The sequence below is a fragment of the Phocoena phocoena genome, chromosome 1 (genome assembly GCF_963924675.1).
Source record: "Phocoena phocoena chromosome 1, mPhoPho1.1, whole genome shotgun sequence".
NCBI classification, from domain to species: Eukaryota; Metazoa; Chordata; class Mammalia; order Artiodactyla; family Phocoenidae; genus Phocoena; species Phocoena phocoena.
This window is the reverse complement of record NC_089219.1, coordinates 30,453,463-30,471,446: the sequence shown is the minus strand read 5'-3', so window position 1 is coordinate 30,471,446 and position 17,984 is coordinate 30,453,463. Positions and strand designations below refer to the sequence as shown.

The following is a 17,984-nucleotide window of genomic DNA, read 5'->3' as shown; positions in this document are numbered from 1 at the left end:
GGAGGCTTCACCTTATTTTTCTGGATTCTTTTTCCAGTCTCTTACCTACTCAGGTGTGTTTGTGGTCCCCTGTACCGGCGTACTCATTTATCTCTCCAGTGTAGTTCTCAAGGTGTTACTTCTTTCTGGAATGCCCATCTCTTCCAGTTTGTCTGAGGAACACTTTTTCAGTTTAATCCCTAAAAAATGGACAAATAGGCAAACCAGAAAACACCCTCAGTTCAGAGAGAGTGCCTCAGCTTCTGAGCCTTCACCGTTTCCAGTCTTTCTTAGAGGGGTTAGGTTTCCCTTCTTCATGCTTCCCCAGCACCGCGGGTGTGTATCTGTTGTCCGACTCAGCACAGTGTATGATAATTTGTGCGCGTCTTCCTCATTAAAATGGTACTCTTTGAAGACAGAGCTTTATGTCTTGGTCGCCTTTTTATCTGTGGTATCTAGCTTGTTGCCTGGGACATAGTAGTTCATTAACTGTTGAATGAATACCAATAGTGTGGTGAGAGCTATGGACTGAAGCTTTAGAGAAAGATGAGGATTAAAGGATGAAGATGTTCGCTAAAGCTGAAGAATAGGCAGAACTAGCACCCTGATACGTATAGCGTCAGATCAATGACAAAGTCTTTCCACAGATGCTTTATCTCATTTTGTTCTGCTCAGAAGCACCGTCAGACAGGCAGGGCAGGCATTCAGTTTTGCCTTTTAGAAATGAAGAATCTTTAGTTCAGAGACGTGAAAAGACCCACCCAAAGTCCTGAACCTAAGTGCCAGAATTCAGTCTTCTCCAGCCAAGGCTACGATGCTTCCTCTGAACCAGTGGCGAGATGGGGAAGGTTTGGGAGATGAGAGAGAAGTTTTGGGCTAAACCTACATTTAGAGGTTAAAGAAAAGGAGTGAGTGGCTCAGGGAAGACGATAAAGAGCCCCAGAGAATGACTGTGTGGTGAAAGACAAGTTTTCAGAAGGAGAAGGCATTGTTGATGAGATTTTTTTTTCAAATACTAAAGGAAAATTGGGAAGGAGGAAAGAGTTTTACCACCGGGAAGCTCAAGAGAATGGTTTTGTCCGGTGAAGCCCACCTGGCCAAGTGGTTCCACGGGCATTGAGGGAGGTGGAGGCACCTGTGGATAGCACCCTTTCCAGAAGGGTGTGATGGTGGGAAGGAGACCAATAGGCTGGAAGCTTGGAGAAACGTTGTACTACCAAATACTCCCAGAAATTCATGGTACATTTTTTTCATTCTGTAGACCTGAAAATAATGCAGTGGAAATTATGCTAGTACAAAACTGTGCTAGTATACCTATGACTGAGTATATAAATTTCAGAGTGTTTTAAAGTCAATTTAACATTGGTCAATTCCAGTCAAGATATAGTGCCAGAGGGCAGGATGTTCAATCAAGCCTTAAAGTCAAATTGTATTTTAATATGGGTAAGTGTAGTAGTATGTGCCCACCTATGGGAGTAGACTTTTACAAGTCCGAAAACACTGTTCTTATATTCTTTTAGAGTGTTTACCTACCTACGAGCTTGTCTCTTGGGCATTACTCGCATCATTTGTCGTCCGGGTATAATTTGGTCAACGGGAAGATTTTCCCCACTTCTGTTAGAGGGTGTTTTCTGTGTTGATGATAAAAACCTGTGTGTTTCATCTGCATCTCCTGAGAGCCAAGCCCTGCGGGGAGTTAGGCCCTGAGCAGCTCTTCTGTCCCACTGACAAGGTGTCTTCTGTCTGCCAGGTAAAGCGGTACCAGTGCACCTTTGAGGGCTGTCCCCGCACCTACAGCACAGCAGGCAACCTGCGCACCCACCAGAAGACCCACCGGGGAGAGTACACCTTTGTCTGTAATCAGGAGGGCTGCGGCAAGGCCTTCCTCACCTCCTACAGTCTCAGGATCCACGTGCGGGTGCACACGAAGGAGAAGCCGTTTGAGTGCGACGTGCAGGGCTGTGAGAAGGCGTTCAACACGCTATACAGGTCAGCCCATTCCTCCCTCCCTGCACCACCAGCCTCTGACCCCAGCTCTGACTGCAGAGCTCTCCCTGTACAGTACAGACGTTCACTTTCAGGGCTTTAAAGAGGACAGGAATGCTCAACTGTTGACAGTTCATTAGAGGAACTTGTAACTTAAAGATTGACACATACTGGGTTGGTTAAAAATCAGAGTCCATTTGTGTCCAGATTCATATCTCCTGGAATGCCATCCTGGCCTCAGGATTTTAGTATTTAGCATAGAATAATATCTCCTGTTGGCTCAGGAGCTTGGAACCAAGGTTTCTTTCACTTCCTTCCCTGCCTCACCTTAAAGATTAACTTTTTCTACCCGCAAGAAATGGGGAGTGGTCCACTCAGCCATTTCCCTTTTCCACCGTTTGTGTCAAGAGACTTATATTAGTGTTCAACATTGCGTATAAAATAGCACACATGATAAATACTAGCTGACACTTAAAAAGCACCCATTGTGTGCTAGGAAGTGTTCTGAGTGCTGGCCCTCACAGCCACTGCTCAGGAAATGGAAGCACGGAGAGGTTTTGTAACTGGCTCAAGGTCCCCCTTCTGGTAGAGGAGAACAGAATTTGAGTCCCAGGCAGCCTGGCTCCAGGGTCACACTCACACCACTACGCCATATACTTCTCTGAATTTCTCTTTGAGCACAAAATGTTGGATACTAATGTATTATGGCTATAGAATTCTTATGCACTTGACCCTGATGCACATTAAGCTGACGTGGGAAGGCTCTGTAGTACATTATGACAAAGGGGATTTCTCTGGGATACCTTGCAGGCTGAAAGCACATCAGAGGCTTCACACAGGGAAGACGTTTAACTGTGAATCTGAAGGCTGCAGCAAGTACTTCACCACGCTCAGTGATCTGAGGAAGCACATTCGAACCCATACAGGAGAAAAGCCATTTCGGTGGGTCTTGCTGTTTTCTATTTGTCACTGACGAGGTTTCAGCTGAGTGTTTTGATGTCCTCTAAAATTTGTCAAAGTGGAAAGGAAATTCCCTTCGCTGGTTCTTTGGGCAGTGTTTGCTTTCCCCAGGATAGTTGTAACCAACTACTGCAGACTGGAGGAGTGGCGATGGATTCCAGGAGCATCCCTACCTACTCTGCGGGTGGTGGCCTCTCTGCCTCATTCTTTCCCTTTCTTTTCTTCCTTTTTTTAAAAAATAAATGTATTTATTTTATTTATTTACTTTTTATTTTTGGCTGCATTGGGTCTTTGTTACTGCACACGGGCTTTCTCTAGTTGCGCTGTGCGGGCTTCTCATCGTGGTGGCTTCTCTTGTTGCAGAGCACGTGGGCTTCAATAACTGTGGCACGCAGGTGCAGTAGTTGTGGCTCGCCGGCCCTAGAGCACAGGCTCAGTAGTTTTGGCGCGTGGGCTTAGTTGCTCCGCAGCATGTGGGATCTTCCCGGACCAGGGCTCGAACCCATGTCCCCTGCATCAGCAGGTGGATTCTTAAGCACTGTGCCACCAGGGGAGCCTCCCCACCCCTTTATTTTCAAGAAACGTTTGTTGAAACTCACTTACGTGGTGGGTACTTTTATCAGTGCTAGAGAAATACTAAGATACCAGCTCTCCTTTTGAGAAAAGAATCACAAGTAACCAGACAGTATCTGAGACTTGAGATGCTGAAAGAGCTTTGAGCACAGAGGCAGGGATACGTACCTAAGAAGAGGTGAGGAGGGAAGGGGGAAATGAGGGGAAATGAGGGGTAGGGATGCTTAGGCTACTGGTTCAGGTATTTTTTTCTTTTATCACTTGTTCGGTTGTTGCTTTGTAATATGTCATGTGTACATACAAACATATAGGAGCATCCATTTTTATCTGTAGATTTCAATTTATATATATATATATATATGGACACACACATGTATATTTAATTGATGCATGTATAAATGTAAGGTTGAAGGAAGGAGTTGTATCATCTACTTTCTCCTCTGCTCATAGCATTTAGCGTGGTTCTGGGCATTCAGCAGGGATTGAAGAACAACTTTGGGATGATTATATGACATTTTTAACAAGGTAATCAGTTTGTAAGGATTTCCCCCTAAATGTAATATAGATATGTTACTGAAAATGGCCCATAAACAGTGTCTTTGATTTGACAGGAGGGATTGCTCTTACGTGCATGGCATTAAATATGCTACCTTTCTGTTCTCAAAGCACTCATCTCATTAGGATACCTAGAAATTGAAACGTCTTCAGGGACAGTCAACTCTTAAACACCAGTTAAATGGAAATGTGTTTCAAAAATTACAGATGCATTCCTGAGTCATGGCCCCTCTAAAAGCAAGAGTATTTAGATTCTAGTTGGTTACTCTCCAGCTGCTGTGAAGCGTGGGTTACTTTTTTCCCCGTAGGGCTGTCAAGGGGACTCTGATTTCTGTTCAGTCACACGCATTCTTGTCATGATTAAAACTGCTAATTTTTCTTGAATGCTAGATGGGGCTTTAGACACGATGATTTTATGTACTTAAAAGGTAAAATGCTTTAGAGAAGCTTTCTATTTAAAGAAATAAAATATGTTGGCTTATAAGAAAATGCATTCATTTTCACGTAAATAGTTACTGAATGCCTGCTATGTGCAAGACTACAGCAGATGTAAAGAACTACATGGACCCTTCCCTCAAAAGAATTATAATCTAGGAGAACAGATAACAAATGTATACATGTAGAGCTAAAGTAAGGTTGGGAATGACAGGTGCCATAAAAGCAGCATATAGAAAAATGCCCTAGGAGTTCTAAGGAGGGAAATATTACCTCTAGCTTTGGTTATCAAGAAAGTAAAAGAGAGAAGCTCTCTGAAGATTATAGATAATTACATTACAGCCAGTATGTTCTGACTGATTTTGTTCTAGTGTTGTATTTCAGTCCCCATGCCCATGTGAGAGCCTCTGTACCCACCACTGATGTTCCTTATATTCCATTTGCAGTAGATTTTCCATATGTGTTCTCATTGTCAATAGAATTCTGTTGTGTAATTCATCAGAAGGCTTGTATTGTTAGGGCTCTCAACATGTGCCTTACTTGTAGGACAAGAAATACTTATCCTGGGCGTACCTCTCCCTCTGATCCGAGATTTGTCACCTTACTTTTCCAGGGACCTGTCATCATTCCCATCTGTAAAACCAGTTTCATTGAGCTGATCTTAGTGTTCTAAGCAGTTGTTTTAATGTAAGTTTGTATTTACAAGAGATATTGAAGGTAAAGGTCTGTTAGCTAATGACTGCTATCCTCTCTGCTTAAACAACTTACTTAGGTGTGATCATGATGGCTGTGGAAAAGCATTTGCAGCAAGCCACCACCTTAAAACTCACGTCCGTACACATACTGGTGAGTTTAGGCTAATTTTTATTTTTTAACCTTCATTGAGTCAGTAAATATCTGTACTTCCATTGAGACCTGTAGAGCTTTGTGGAGAGAGCAAGCCTCATCATTTGGCCTTCACCTATAATGTTTGAGTTTCTTTCAGAGGTTAAAAAGGATCTAAAGATTGGACTCAGGGGTCCAACCTTAAGAAATAAAACCAATGCAGAGATTCTCAGAAAAGAATCTGGGGGGAAAAAAACGAATCTTCTCTTTTAACTTCCCAGGAGCAGGCCATTCTCAGTGCTTTGCTCTACATTAAATTTTAGGACTGGAATGATTAACTTGTAATTTATCCAACTTATTACTTGAACCCTTATTAGAATATTTACTTCCCTCTGTTAGGGGAAAGTACATGTCTTAATCCAGTGAAATGATTTTATGGTAAAATTAATACCTCTTGTCATTCTTGCAGGTGAAAGACCCTTTTTCTGCCCCAGTAATGGCTGTGAGAAAACATTCAGCACTCAATACAGTCTCAAAAGTCACATGAAAGGTCACGACAACAAAGGAAATTCATACAGTGCACTTCTAAGTCACAGTGGATCCGAGGTGTGCAGTGTTTTGTCTCTCGTTTTGATCTGGGCACCATAGAACAGCAACCGTTGTTTGCATATCAAAATAAAAGGTTAAAATGCCTTCTCTCTAAATCTGTTAGTGAGAGAGAAGAAATCAGTGTCGAGATCTTATGTCTTTGTGATGAGGTGGTGGAAGCCAGAAATTTCACCAGGCTCCCTGTGCTTCAGCCCCTGATTCAGCTCCACCTCCCCTCCGTCAGGTATGGTGGAAGAGATGTCTTGGACCCAGAGGTCTCCGAATGGCTTCCAAAGTGTCAGCCAGGTGCTCTCAAAGGGTGTTATTTTCCCATTCATGTCTATAAAATGGTACATCTGCACTTGAGTTTGGGACATGAGTTAATGATTTGCTTCACACATTCATTAATCCATCATTGGAGAACCAGGCGGAGTCTGGGGGGGTCCCCTGCCCTTTTGAATTGTCTGCAGACCGAAAGGTTTGAGAGCCACCGCCTTAAGGCACTGAACCACAGAACAAGACTCTGCAGAGTTTTAGGTGGTTTTGTCTGTTCTTTACCAAGCCCTTCCACCACATTTCCCTCTCCTCTACAGCTTCTTTCCAGAGAGGTCCTGGGATAACTTTACTGTTATTACTTCTGATATGGTATTGGGTAACTTACCTTATGTCTTTTGAACCCAGGAACTGAGAACTGTTATTATTTTGCTATTTCATAGATAAACAGAAGCACACCGACCCTCTTTTGAATAATGCGGTTCTTAAAGTATGTAATACAGTTAAAGTATGTAATACAGTTAAAGTATGTAATACAGTTAAAGTATGTAATACAGTTAAAGTATGTAATACAGTTAAAGTATGTAATACAGTTAAAGTATGTAATACAGTTAAAGTATGTAATACAGTTTTGATTTGGGGAAAGGCAGCATAATTTAATTCTGTGGTTTCTAATATTTAAAGAACAAAGGATCCCTTTATAAGGACTGTGATTTGAATGTGTTTTATTAGTAATAACTCCCCCTATGTTTTATTAGTAACAATAACTAATATTTACTGAATTTTTACTATATACCAAGCACTGTGCTGTTTTTATGGGAATTATCTCACTCACAAGAGGCCAGTATTGTTACTATTCCCATATCACTGATAAAGAAACCTGAGGCAAGGAGAAAAATTAAATAACTTGTCTAAATATCCAAAGCTTGTAATTAGTTCCCTTTAGGCAGGCAGGCTGATTCCAGAGCCTGGTCCTTGACCCCTATGTCGTAAGAGGCAAAACAGCACTGGTTGGGCTTCCCTGGTGGTGCAGTGGTTGAGAGTCCGCCTGCCGATGCAGGGGACACGGGTTCATGCCCCGGTCCGGGAAGATTCCACATGCCGCGGAGCGGCTGGGCCCGTGAGCCATGGCCGCTGAGCCTGCGCGTCCGGAGCCTGTGCTCCGCAATGGGAGAGGCCACAACAGTGAGAGGCCAGCGTACAACAAAAAAACCAACAAACAAAAAAAACCCCAGCACTGGTTGTGAAGAGTGTGAACTCACATCCAGGCTCCACAACTAGTCACATGACCTTAGGCAAATGACTTCTTTGCGCCTCAGTCTCTTCCTCTGTAAAACCAGATGAAAATACTAAGATTTGAGAGTCTTTGTGTACAAAGCTGCATTTATGAAGTCACGATCAATTTTCTCGTTTTTGTAACAATCTGAGGACAGTTTCTTGCCACAGTCTCTATGCATTGGAGGACCCTAGTGCACATCGCCCAGACCTCACCTACTCTGGATGGCTGTTCGCTCCCCAGGGGAGGGAATCTCCTCTAGTCTCAGTCTTTCAATGTCATCGAGATTGCCTTTGAGTCCTAAGTTTGTATCTCTAGCCCAGATTAACCTTCCACTTGATGTCTCCACCCAGCTGTCACCTAGATTTCCCAGTCTTGACATGTCCCATGTCAAGCCTTCCTCCTGTAGTCTACCCCATCTTAGTAAATGGTGCAGTCTATCCCATCTTAGTAAATGGCACCTCTGTTTTTCTAGTGGAGCAGGCCAAAAATCTTAGAGTCATTCTTGACTCCTTTTCTTCCCTCATACCCCCTACCCACCAGCAAAGTCTATCAACCCTACCTTGAGAATATATCTAGAATCTGATGTGATTACTTCATTCAAACCACTGTCATTTTTTGGCCTGATTGTTGCAGTCACCTGCTAAGTGGTTTTCTTAGCACGTTTCCCACTCTTCTCCCCACTGCTACTCTGTCCATGTCTGTCCTCTGCTCGTAACCCTTCAGTAGCTTCTTGTATCACTTAAAGTAAAAGAATCTTTACAGTGGTCCAGAAGGCCCTAGACACTCTGTCCTGGTCACTTCTCTCACCTCATTTACATCACTTCCTTTCACTTTAGCCGTACCGTCCACCTTGTGGTTCCTTGAACAAGGGAAGCCCACTCTTGCCTCCAAGCCTTTGTACTTGCTATACTCTGTGTGAAACACTTCTCCCACGTATGTGCATGGCCCATGCCCTCTTTCCTTCAGTATCTGATCAGAGGCCACCTTATCTATGAGGCCTTCCCTAATCTAATAAAAGGGCAGCTCTTAACCCTGGCCTTCCCTACTCCGCTTACCCTCCGTAGCACGTATCATCATCTTGTGTACTGTATATGTATTTGGTTTTTTTGTCTGTACCCCCTCCCCACACTAGAATGTAAGCTCTCTGGTGGCGGGGACTTTGTTTTCTTTATTATTGTATCCCTGGGCCTGGAACAGTGCCTAATACATAGTAGATGCTCAGTGAGTATTTGTTGAATGCACGCGTGGATGGGAACAGCTGATCCATGAGGTAAAGCAGGGTTACCACATGAAGTATGTGAATTCCAACTGTCTAGGAATCCAGAATTCAGAGTTAGCCCAGACAGCCATATATGAATAATAACCCCTCAGTACCACTCTGAGTAAGGGTCCCCGAGATGCCCATGTTGGGGACACAGTGATGTAATGGAAGGAAGATGGACTTTCAGTCAGAAGCACTGGGTTTGTGTTATGCTAATTAGCTGTGTGATTTTGGACAGTTCACTGCTAGTCTTAGCATTAATTTTCTCATACTTAAAATGGGAATGTGAAGTAATACTTCGAAGGTTTATATGAATAGTAAATGAGGTCATGTGAAGTTGCTCTATCAGTGGTAGGACCAATTATACAAATACTATCCATTTCATGTTATTATAGCTTTTGTTACTCTGGAGCCTGAGTCATGAGATAATTCTTAAACTCTATTAACTATCTTTAAGAGTGTAAGAGATTTCTTCTTAAGAATATCAGGATTTTAAAAATGGAAATAATTCACACAGCCCTTGCTTTGAATGGTTTTTTACTCTCTAGACATTTGGAACCTTAGGGACACTCTAATCAAGTGTTTTATTACCTGATAGGCTACTATAAATCCTGATTTTTTTTGTTACTTAATTAGATTTTTTTTTTTCTTTCACAGGATACAAATCACTCACTTTGTCTGAGGAATTTAAGCCTTCTGTCCACAGATTCCGAATTTCAAGAAAATTCCAATACAGTAAGTGTACCTGTGATTATGGGTGCCATTAAAATAAGTGCAAGAATTGAGCCCTCCCTTTGGTGGGAAAATTGAGGAGGGCCAGTCTTTGAAGTCCTTCAGATTGAGTTGTGTTCAGTTACTAACCGTTCAGGGTGTTTTGCTCTTGTTTCCTGGTAGGAGCTCTCATTGGAGAGGTTGTTCTCTCTGACGTGTAGTGCCTTTTGACCTAGATCACTCACTTGATAACCTCCTGCCCCAGAAAATGTCTGTCTTTATTCATCTAGCAAATATTTCTTGAGTGGCCACTCCGTCGGGCAGAGTGCTGGTGCTGAGCTTGTGGTGGTGGTGAAGTAGCTGTGGTCTGTCCTTGAGGAGCTTAAAATTCATCCACTGTAAGGGGGAGCCAGGATTCCGTTTCCAGACTTTTCTCAAGCCCTGCCAGTCTGACCGAAGTCAGTTTTTTCCTTTCTTTGAGCTCACTGCACGGGGGTTCTGCGGAGGACCTCCTCTACAGGCCCTCTGCTAGGGGACCACACCAGTGTTTCTTGATCTGCCTGCTTTGGTTCCCTCTGCCATTGCCGTGACTCCACGATGTATCTTGCAAACTGCCGCATCAGTCCTGAGCTTATGCTCCTTCAAGAGGATCTGTGAGCTTTACTGGGTCACCGACACTGGTGGTTAAGTGTGCATTTTTTGTTGTTTCTCTCTGGTAAGTAAATATAGCTTAGGTCAGATTTTCTGTGAGTATATGCACAATAAATAAGGAGGAATCCATGTGATAGGAAGGATTTGAACAGAGACTGAGTGACTCAGGAATGCTGTGAAAAAGTATTTCTCAAATTGTGAATGATGGAGTCCTCTGCGCCTCTTCTGCGACGTAGGTTCTTGGGCCTCTCCCAAACCAACTGAGTATCCTCTGGAAGGGGCACCCGACACTGCAATTTTATATTAGCACACCAAGGCCTGGGTTCTCCCGGTAATGGCAGAACTGCTCTTATCAGACCTGCCCTCCCACAGAAAACAACTGTACATGCTGGACAAAATATAAAAACAACTACTTGAAGGCACCAGAGAGCAACCCAAACAGGCAGAGGTAACGCTTGGAAGAAGGGGCCACTGGGAAGACAGCAAAGGCACTGGATGGGTCTTCAGGCTTTATGGTTTATCCATCTCAGGGCAAGTCCTGGTTGATACCAAGCAAGATGGCCCAGGCTCAGTAAACACTCCCTCTTACTGGCTTGACTAACCAGAGGACAGAGTTCAGGGCTACCACAGCACCTGGAAAGTCGGGGGGTTGGCCTGGAAAGGAGAGAGCCACAACGGGGGGCGTCCTGAGTTCTGTGTATAAGCTGTGTCCAAATCTCTAGTTGACCCCTGAACTGTGGGTGTGTGGGGCAGACACTTAAGCAGCCCAGCTGAGGCTAAAGAGCTGGACAAAGATTACAGCTGCCATCCACTGCAGGGAAGACAGAGCTTGGAGTTGGAGCATAGCCAAGTCACCGGAATGTTAAAGCAAACACCAAATACTCTTCCAAGAAGTATAACAGAATCCTTAGTCTCTACAACATATCATTTGCAGTGTCCAGGGTTATGCAAAATTTGTGAACATAAGAAGACACGGGAAGGGACTTCCCTGGTGGTCCAGTGGCTAAGACTCCACCCTCCCAGTGCAGGGGGCCCAGGTTCGATCCCTGGTCAGGGAACTAAATCCCACATGCCACAGCGAAGATCCCACGTGCTGCAACTAAGACCTGGTGCAGCCAAATAAATAAATAAATACTAAAAAAAAAAAAAAAAAAAAGACATGGGAAAACATTACCCCCACTCAAGAGAAAAGGTAATCTATGGAGACTGACCCCAAGATGAGCTAGAAATTAGAATTAGTGGGCAGACATTTCTAAGTAGCTCTTAAACACTCAAGCACATAAAGGAATATGCCTGTAATGATTTAATAAATAGGAAATCTCAGCAGAGAAATAGAAACTATAAAAAAAAATATGTTCCAAATGGAAATTCTGGAACTGAAAATATATTGAAATTTTAAAATTCACCGGATGGACTCAACAGCAGGTTGGAAATGACAGAAGAAAGAATCAGTTAAGTTGGAAGAGAGATCAGTAGAAATTAGCCAATCTGAAGAACAAAGAAAAACGTTAAAGGAGCACTTCATATGATTGTTTGACATATTCACATTTCAGAGCTAATGCTCTAAATGAAACTGATGCACTGTGTGGCCAGGATTGCCCTCTAAGCCACACAACCTAAAATTTCTGGGTATAATATCTCCTTAATTTCAAGAGATCATATGAAATGGTTTAGGCATCCACTCCCTGGCTGGGGCTGTGACATATGACTGAGGAGCTTTCTGAAGCGCTGGGGTCACCAGGTGAGGAATCATATGAGGGGACATTGAGTACTTGTTAAAAAAAAAAAAAAAAAAGGAAAGCTTTTTCTGCCATAATTTACAGCAGCAAGAGAGAGGCCTGCTCTTCTTCCTTGGAATCAAATTATATGTTGTCTCCTTGTCACCCAGCATTTATCCCAGAATTGGAAATAGGCTCATTTTTAGTCTTTCAACTAAGACCACAGTTCCTTGAAGTAATAGGATTAATTTTGCTCTGCTTGCTTAAAAAAAAAAAAAAGATGATGAATTGTTAAAATCAAATGATATATTTTTATGAGATCATCATTTTACAGCTTCCTGGGCAGCCACGTGCTTGTGTCCTAGGAGTGAACTTGGGCTGAAGTGCTGGGGAGCGGCCCATCCTGTTCGCAGACGGCTCAGTGTTCTTGTGTCTCTTTGCTCCAGGCCCCAGAGGCTTAGCCTGTTCTGTCTCCTCTACTTTGGGGGGCAGTTCCCACTCTGCCCCCAGGGTTGTTGCCCTAAAGCCTGGTAGTGGCTGAGTCACAGTCCCCTCAGCACCTTCCTTTTTTCCTTTAAGTAAGAAAAACTTTTTATTGAGGTATAATATACATGCTGAAAAGTACACCTATCAGGTACACCTTGATGAATCATCACAGTTCATCATATCCAGGTAACCAGCACCCAAATCAAGAAACAGAACATTCCCAGCACCCCAGAAGACCCCCCTCAGTCCCCCTAACAGCCATTACCTCTCCCTAAGGATAACGACTGTCATACCTCTCACAACCTAAGATGAGTTTGCTCTGTTTTTGTGATTTGTATAATCGGAGTCATGTGGTATATACTCGTTGGTGCTGGCTTCTTTCTTGCAACGTTTTGTTTGAGAAATTAATCCACGTTGTTGCGTTTAGTAATAGATCATTCATTCTCATTGTTGAACAGTATTACACTAAATGAATATAATAGAGTTCGTTTGGTCGACTGCCCTTGGGCATTTGGATAGTTTCTAGTTTGGAGCCACTGAGAGTGCTGCTGTAAACATTCTTGCGCATAATCTTTTGAAGTCACACGGACTCATTCCTTTTTTTAACAGTGTTGTTCCTGATAATGATTCGTAAACAGGTAGAACAAAAAAAACAACCGTAAAGGAGTTGCAAAGCTGTAATTATAGCTTAGTGGTAGTCATTAGCTCACCATTTTTCAAAGTGGGTGGCACATCTTTATTGGGTTATAAAATAGTGGCTTATAATCAACACTTTAAGGACATCAGTAGAATAGAAAATATCAGAAGACATTGCACGTAGTAAGGATAGGTTCTGTTTCACAGGGTTTTGTTTCAGTCGTACATACAGATATGTATGTAACATGAAATATATATATATATATATATAAAATATATTTCCTACTTTGTGTCATGATGAAAAGTTTGAAGGCACTGTTTTGGCCTGTGATTCTTAACTCCCTCTGGACTAGAAGCTGGAAGCCTTACATAGGTTTCTGCCTTCAGCTTCTACCATGCTGGCCATCAGCTTCACTGAACTACCCCTCTCATTCTGCCGGTTGTGGAGTCATGGTGGAGCCTCTTGGCTCAAGTGGGCAGTTCATCTCAGAGGCCCTCTAGATTGGTGGACAGCTCCACTCGCCGTGCTTCTGCCCAGCCCCAAAGAGATCCTTCCCCCTCCCAGAAGCAAAGCTGATGCAAAATGCCCTTAAAGCTCAGGCTGGCACCACGTCAGAGTCTAGCCTGAAGACAGGTTTTGTGCGGTCTGTACCGTGCTTTGAAATTGTTTCCGTTGCTTGTTTTCAATTATAAATCAGTAGGTTTCATGTAAAAGTCCAGGTTTTGAACTGGCCGCGAGCTCTGGTGGCCCCGTGTGTGTGGCCCGTGGCCGCCCTCAGCTGAGCCCGCAAGTGCGGCCGAGGCTTTGCCACAGCCCCTGCCCTCTGCTTCACTTCTTTCTGTTGCTCCCTGGGCTCTTGAACGTAGTCGCCTTTGCCACCCTTGCGGCACAAAATGCGAAGTGGTGGTGGGCTGCAGAGAAAAGAATTGCTGTTTTCCCCCTTCCCTTAGCTGAAGGTAAGCCTGGAGGTGGTGCCTGTCAGCAGTCAGGCCCTCGGGTCACTAGGTGCTCTCTTTTGTTTTCTCATGTCTTACTTTTTCATAAATGCCTCTGACCTTTTCTTAGTTGTAAGTTACAAAGAAACTTGCAATGACAAACAGTAGTGAGTCTAAGGCCATGCTATTGTCTGTCATTGTAAGTTTCCTTATATTGTTTGATTCACTACCATGTGTACATATTAGAATAGCATAGACATTGTGTAGTATCCTTGGAAGATATTCACAATATGTTATTATTGTGTTATTATTATGTTATTACATGAGAAAAGCAAGTTCCAAGTAATAAATGTTATACAACCCCATTTTTATGTAGAATTTGGTCTTTTAGAGCAGGGGTCAACAAAATTTTTGTAAAGCGCCAGATATTTTCGGCTTTGTGGCCCATACATCCCCTGTCACAACTCCTCAAATCTGCCACTGCAGTGCAAAAGCAACCTAGACAATCCAGAAAGGAACAGAAAGTACCTGTTCCAATACAACTTTATTTACAGAAACAGACGTTCAGCCAGCAAGTCAGTTTGCCGACTCCTGCTTTAGAGTGTTTGAGGACCCAGATCTTCAGCATCTGAGGCTTAGGGAAATAAATGTCACCTTGGGAAAGAAGTTAGAAACAAGAAGCATATCCAGAGATCATTCTCGTAATTTAGTTTTTTTTTTAAATAGATTTTTTTATTTATTTATTTTTGGCTGTGTTGGGTCTTTGTTGCTGCGCGCAGGCTTTCTCTAGTTGCGGCAAGCGGGGGCTACTCTTCGTTGCGGTGCGCGGGCTTCTCATTGCGGTGGCTTCTCCTTGCAGAGCACGGACTATAGGTGCGCAAGCTTCAGTAGTTGTGGCACACAGTCTCAGTAGTTGTGGCGCACGGGTTCTAGAGCGCAGGCTCAGTAGTTGTGGCGCACAGGCTTAGTTGCTCCGCGGCATGTGGGATCTTCCTGGACCAGGGCTCGAACCCATGTCCCCTGCATTGGCAGTCGGATTCTTAACCACTGCGCCACCAGGGAAGCCCCAGAGATTATTCTAGTTCTGCTGCTCTGTGTGCTCTCGTGGTGAAGACCTGCTTTCGGATGGCGAGCCTTACACCTTTGTCTCTGTCTCTGACACAGGGCCAGAACACTTTCAGCACACTTTCACCAGCAATCATCTTTGAACCAATGTTCCAGAAGTCAGATGATCCAGCAATTCAGGAAGATCCTCAACAGACAGGTTTGTGATACAGACTCTCTTCCTGCCCAAATCTCTGCACTGGGAATGGGAATTCACACTGTTGACACAGTGTAGATGTCAAGCACAGTGAAATATTTCAGTTCCTTTAATGAAGTGTACTTTCAGTGAGGGGTCAGAAAAGGATGGGCTTTTCAGTTCAATTCCATCTTTTTTTCCCCTACTTCCCTCATCAAGGGTCTACTTGAGGATCTACTTTTCCTGGACCCTCAAAAGAAGAGGGTCCCCTTTTCCAAAAGCTCTTGTTGGCTTTAAAAAGTGAGAGGAGTTGTGAGCTCTTTCTCCTGATGTGACACCTCCGTTCATGAGTGGGCAGGATCCACAAACCAAACTTCAGATGTGTAGATCAGATTGTGTTTGAATGAAAATCTGTCCGTGAAGCTTCACTTTCAGTAGTCAGAAAGTGTGTTCACTGATCATATGCCAAGAAAAGGATGTCTAAGCTCTTTTCCAGAAAAGCTGTAGGACACATTTTTTTACGGTTAGACCCATACTAGGTCTTCACGTTTAGAAAGTGAGGTTGATCGTGAAGCCTGGTGCTTTGAGCAGAGGGGTTGTTAAATGAAAAGCAGAAAGCCAGCCTGCCAGCCTTGGAGGAATCAACTGTAACAGACTTCAGCTGTCTTTGGTGTAGCCCATAATGACTGTGTTTTTGTGGCTCATATAAGTCTTGGAATATGTATATATATTTCTATTTCTTTTTCTTGCCAGCTGCCTTGATTGAAAACTTTAATGGTGATGCAGAGTCAGTCAGTGATGTTCCGCCATCCACAAGACATTCAGCATCTTTATCTCTTCCACTTATACTGCAGCCTGGCATCTCCGAGCCACCCCAGCCTCTACTACCAGCCTCAGCACCGTCTGCTCCTCTGCCTGCTCCCTCCCTAGGAACTGGTTCCCAGCAAGCTGCATTTGGCAACCCCCCTGCTCTCTTACAACCTCCAGAAGTGCCTGTTCCCCACAGCACACAGTTCGCTGCTAATCATCAAGAGTTTCTTCCGCACCCCCAGGCACCGCAGCCCATCGTGCCGGGACTTTCTGTTGTCGCTGGGGCTTTGGCGTCAGCAGCGGCAGTGGCGTCAGCCATGGCAGCACCGCCTCAACCACAGAGTACTACTGAGCCCCTGCCGGCCATGGTCCAGACTCTGCCCCTGGATGCCAACTCCGTCCTGACTAGTAATCCCACTATAACCATCACCCCGACTCCCAGCACGGCTCTCCTGCAGCCCAGCCTCGTCATGGGAGAACAGAACTTACAGTGGATACTGAATGGTGCCACCAGCTCACCACACACCCAAGAACAAATTGTAAGTATTATGTGGAAATGGATCCCGTGGGGTGAAGTGTATTTCCATGGGTGACATGTTCAGAGGCTTTGACTTCAAAAAGGAAAATGGCTGTCACATCCACCCTGAAACATGTCATTCTAACACTTAGTCATTTCCCCATAATCAAGTATAAACCCAGGAATGCTGCAGTCAGTACCTGCAGTGGAGGGGTCGGGGCAGAGAAACAGCCTTCAAGTTTACCTGGATATTTCAGCTGTGGTCTAATCCTGTCAGCTAGGACAGGGGAGCCTGAGAACATTTCAGGAAAGCGGGTTTTTATCCAAGGCAGAGTCCAGACTGGGATGAGGGACTGATGTGACCCCATCAGATGGAAGCAGACAGCAGTAGCCAAGTCAGAGAAGTGATCTGTGCTCCCGGAGCAAACCGTAGTGCCATTTTCTACCAAAGTGTTGGTCTTGATGACTAAGGAAATGACTTGGTCGTTCAATTGAATATATTTTGAGGGCCTGCTATTTATCAGATACCACACAGGATACTCTTGGGGATATGGAAAAGTGAAAAAACCACGATCTCTTTTTCATAAAAACCTATATTCTTGTTAAAAAGGCTAAAATGCCTAAAAGAAAGTTAACACTACCAGTAGGTAAAGTGTCAAATAAAAATAATGGTAATAAAAAATAACAATAGCTGTAATTTATTGGGCCCTTACTAATGTGTATAGGCTTAGTGTGCTAACTAAGCACTTTTTAAAATCGAGGGTCTAACGTGCCAGTCATTACCTTAGGTACCTTATTTTTAGATTATGGTTCTTTTAGGTTTTATTGAACAGGTAGGACAGAGAATTTCCATACACTTCCTGCTCCCTGCCCCCGCCAGCCTAGTTTTCCCTTTTACTAACATCTTGCATCAGTGTGGTACATTTGTTATAATTGGTGAATTAATATCGATGCATTACTATTAACTAAAGCTCATAGCTTACCTTAGGGTTCACTCTTGGTATAGTATGGTTCTGTGGGTTTTGACAAATGCATGATGTCATATATCTACCATTACAGTATCCAGAATAGCTTCACCACCCTAAAAATCTCCTCTGCTTCACTTCTTCATCCCATCTCCCTCTCCCCCTCTCCCTGAGCAGCCACTGATCTTTTTATTGTCTCTATATGTCTGTATCTCTAGATGTCACTCACCATGCTAAGTACTTTTTAATGATTTAATCACCACAGGCCTAGGAAGTAGGTAATGATTTTACCAGTGCAGAGCTGAGGCCCAGAGAAGTTAATTGACTAGCCCAAGGTCACACAGCTTACAAGTGGCACAGCTTACAGACAGACCATTCCCAGAGCCCATGCTCTTGACTGCTACATCGTGCTGCCAGATGAGGGGTTTAGAGACTAAAGGCTTGTTAGTTGGGCATACAGGTCAGGTGAGCCTTGAAGTATGAGTAGGATTTAGATGGATAAAAGGATATACTAAGTGGGAGAAAGTCTGGGTGGATGTATGATGCAATCAAACAAACTGGAAAGGTAGGTTAGAGCTAAATAGTGAGTACTCAAATTCC

At 43.7% G+C, this 17,984-nt stretch overlaps 1 protein-coding gene across 2 annotated transcripts in view; it reads left to right on the top strand.

Annotated features, from left to right (window-relative positions):
- The window catches only part of MTF1 (metal regulatory transcription factor 1), a 38,783-nt gene that overhangs the window by 15,719 nt on the left and 5,080 nt on the right, over nucleotides 1–17,984 (top strand). Inside the window, exons 3-9 of one of the 2 annotated variants that reach the window (XM_065883848.1) lie at nucleotides 1,730–1,968; nucleotides 2,776–2,907; nucleotides 5,261–5,334; nucleotides 5,783–5,919; nucleotides 9,372–9,449; nucleotides 15,017–15,116; nucleotides 15,846–16,441. In XM_065883848.1, the coding sequence (XP_065739920.1) occupies nucleotides 1,730–1,968; nucleotides 2,776–2,907; nucleotides 5,261–5,334; nucleotides 5,783–5,919; nucleotides 9,372–9,449; nucleotides 15,017–15,116; nucleotides 15,846–16,441 (1,356 nt within the window). Of the gene's footprint in view, nucleotides 1–1,729; nucleotides 1,969–2,775; nucleotides 2,908–5,260; nucleotides 5,335–5,782; nucleotides 5,920–9,371; nucleotides 9,456–15,016; nucleotides 15,117–15,845; nucleotides 16,442–17,984 lie in introns of both variants that reach the window. The other variant, XM_065883839.1, reaches the window with a different exon arrangement.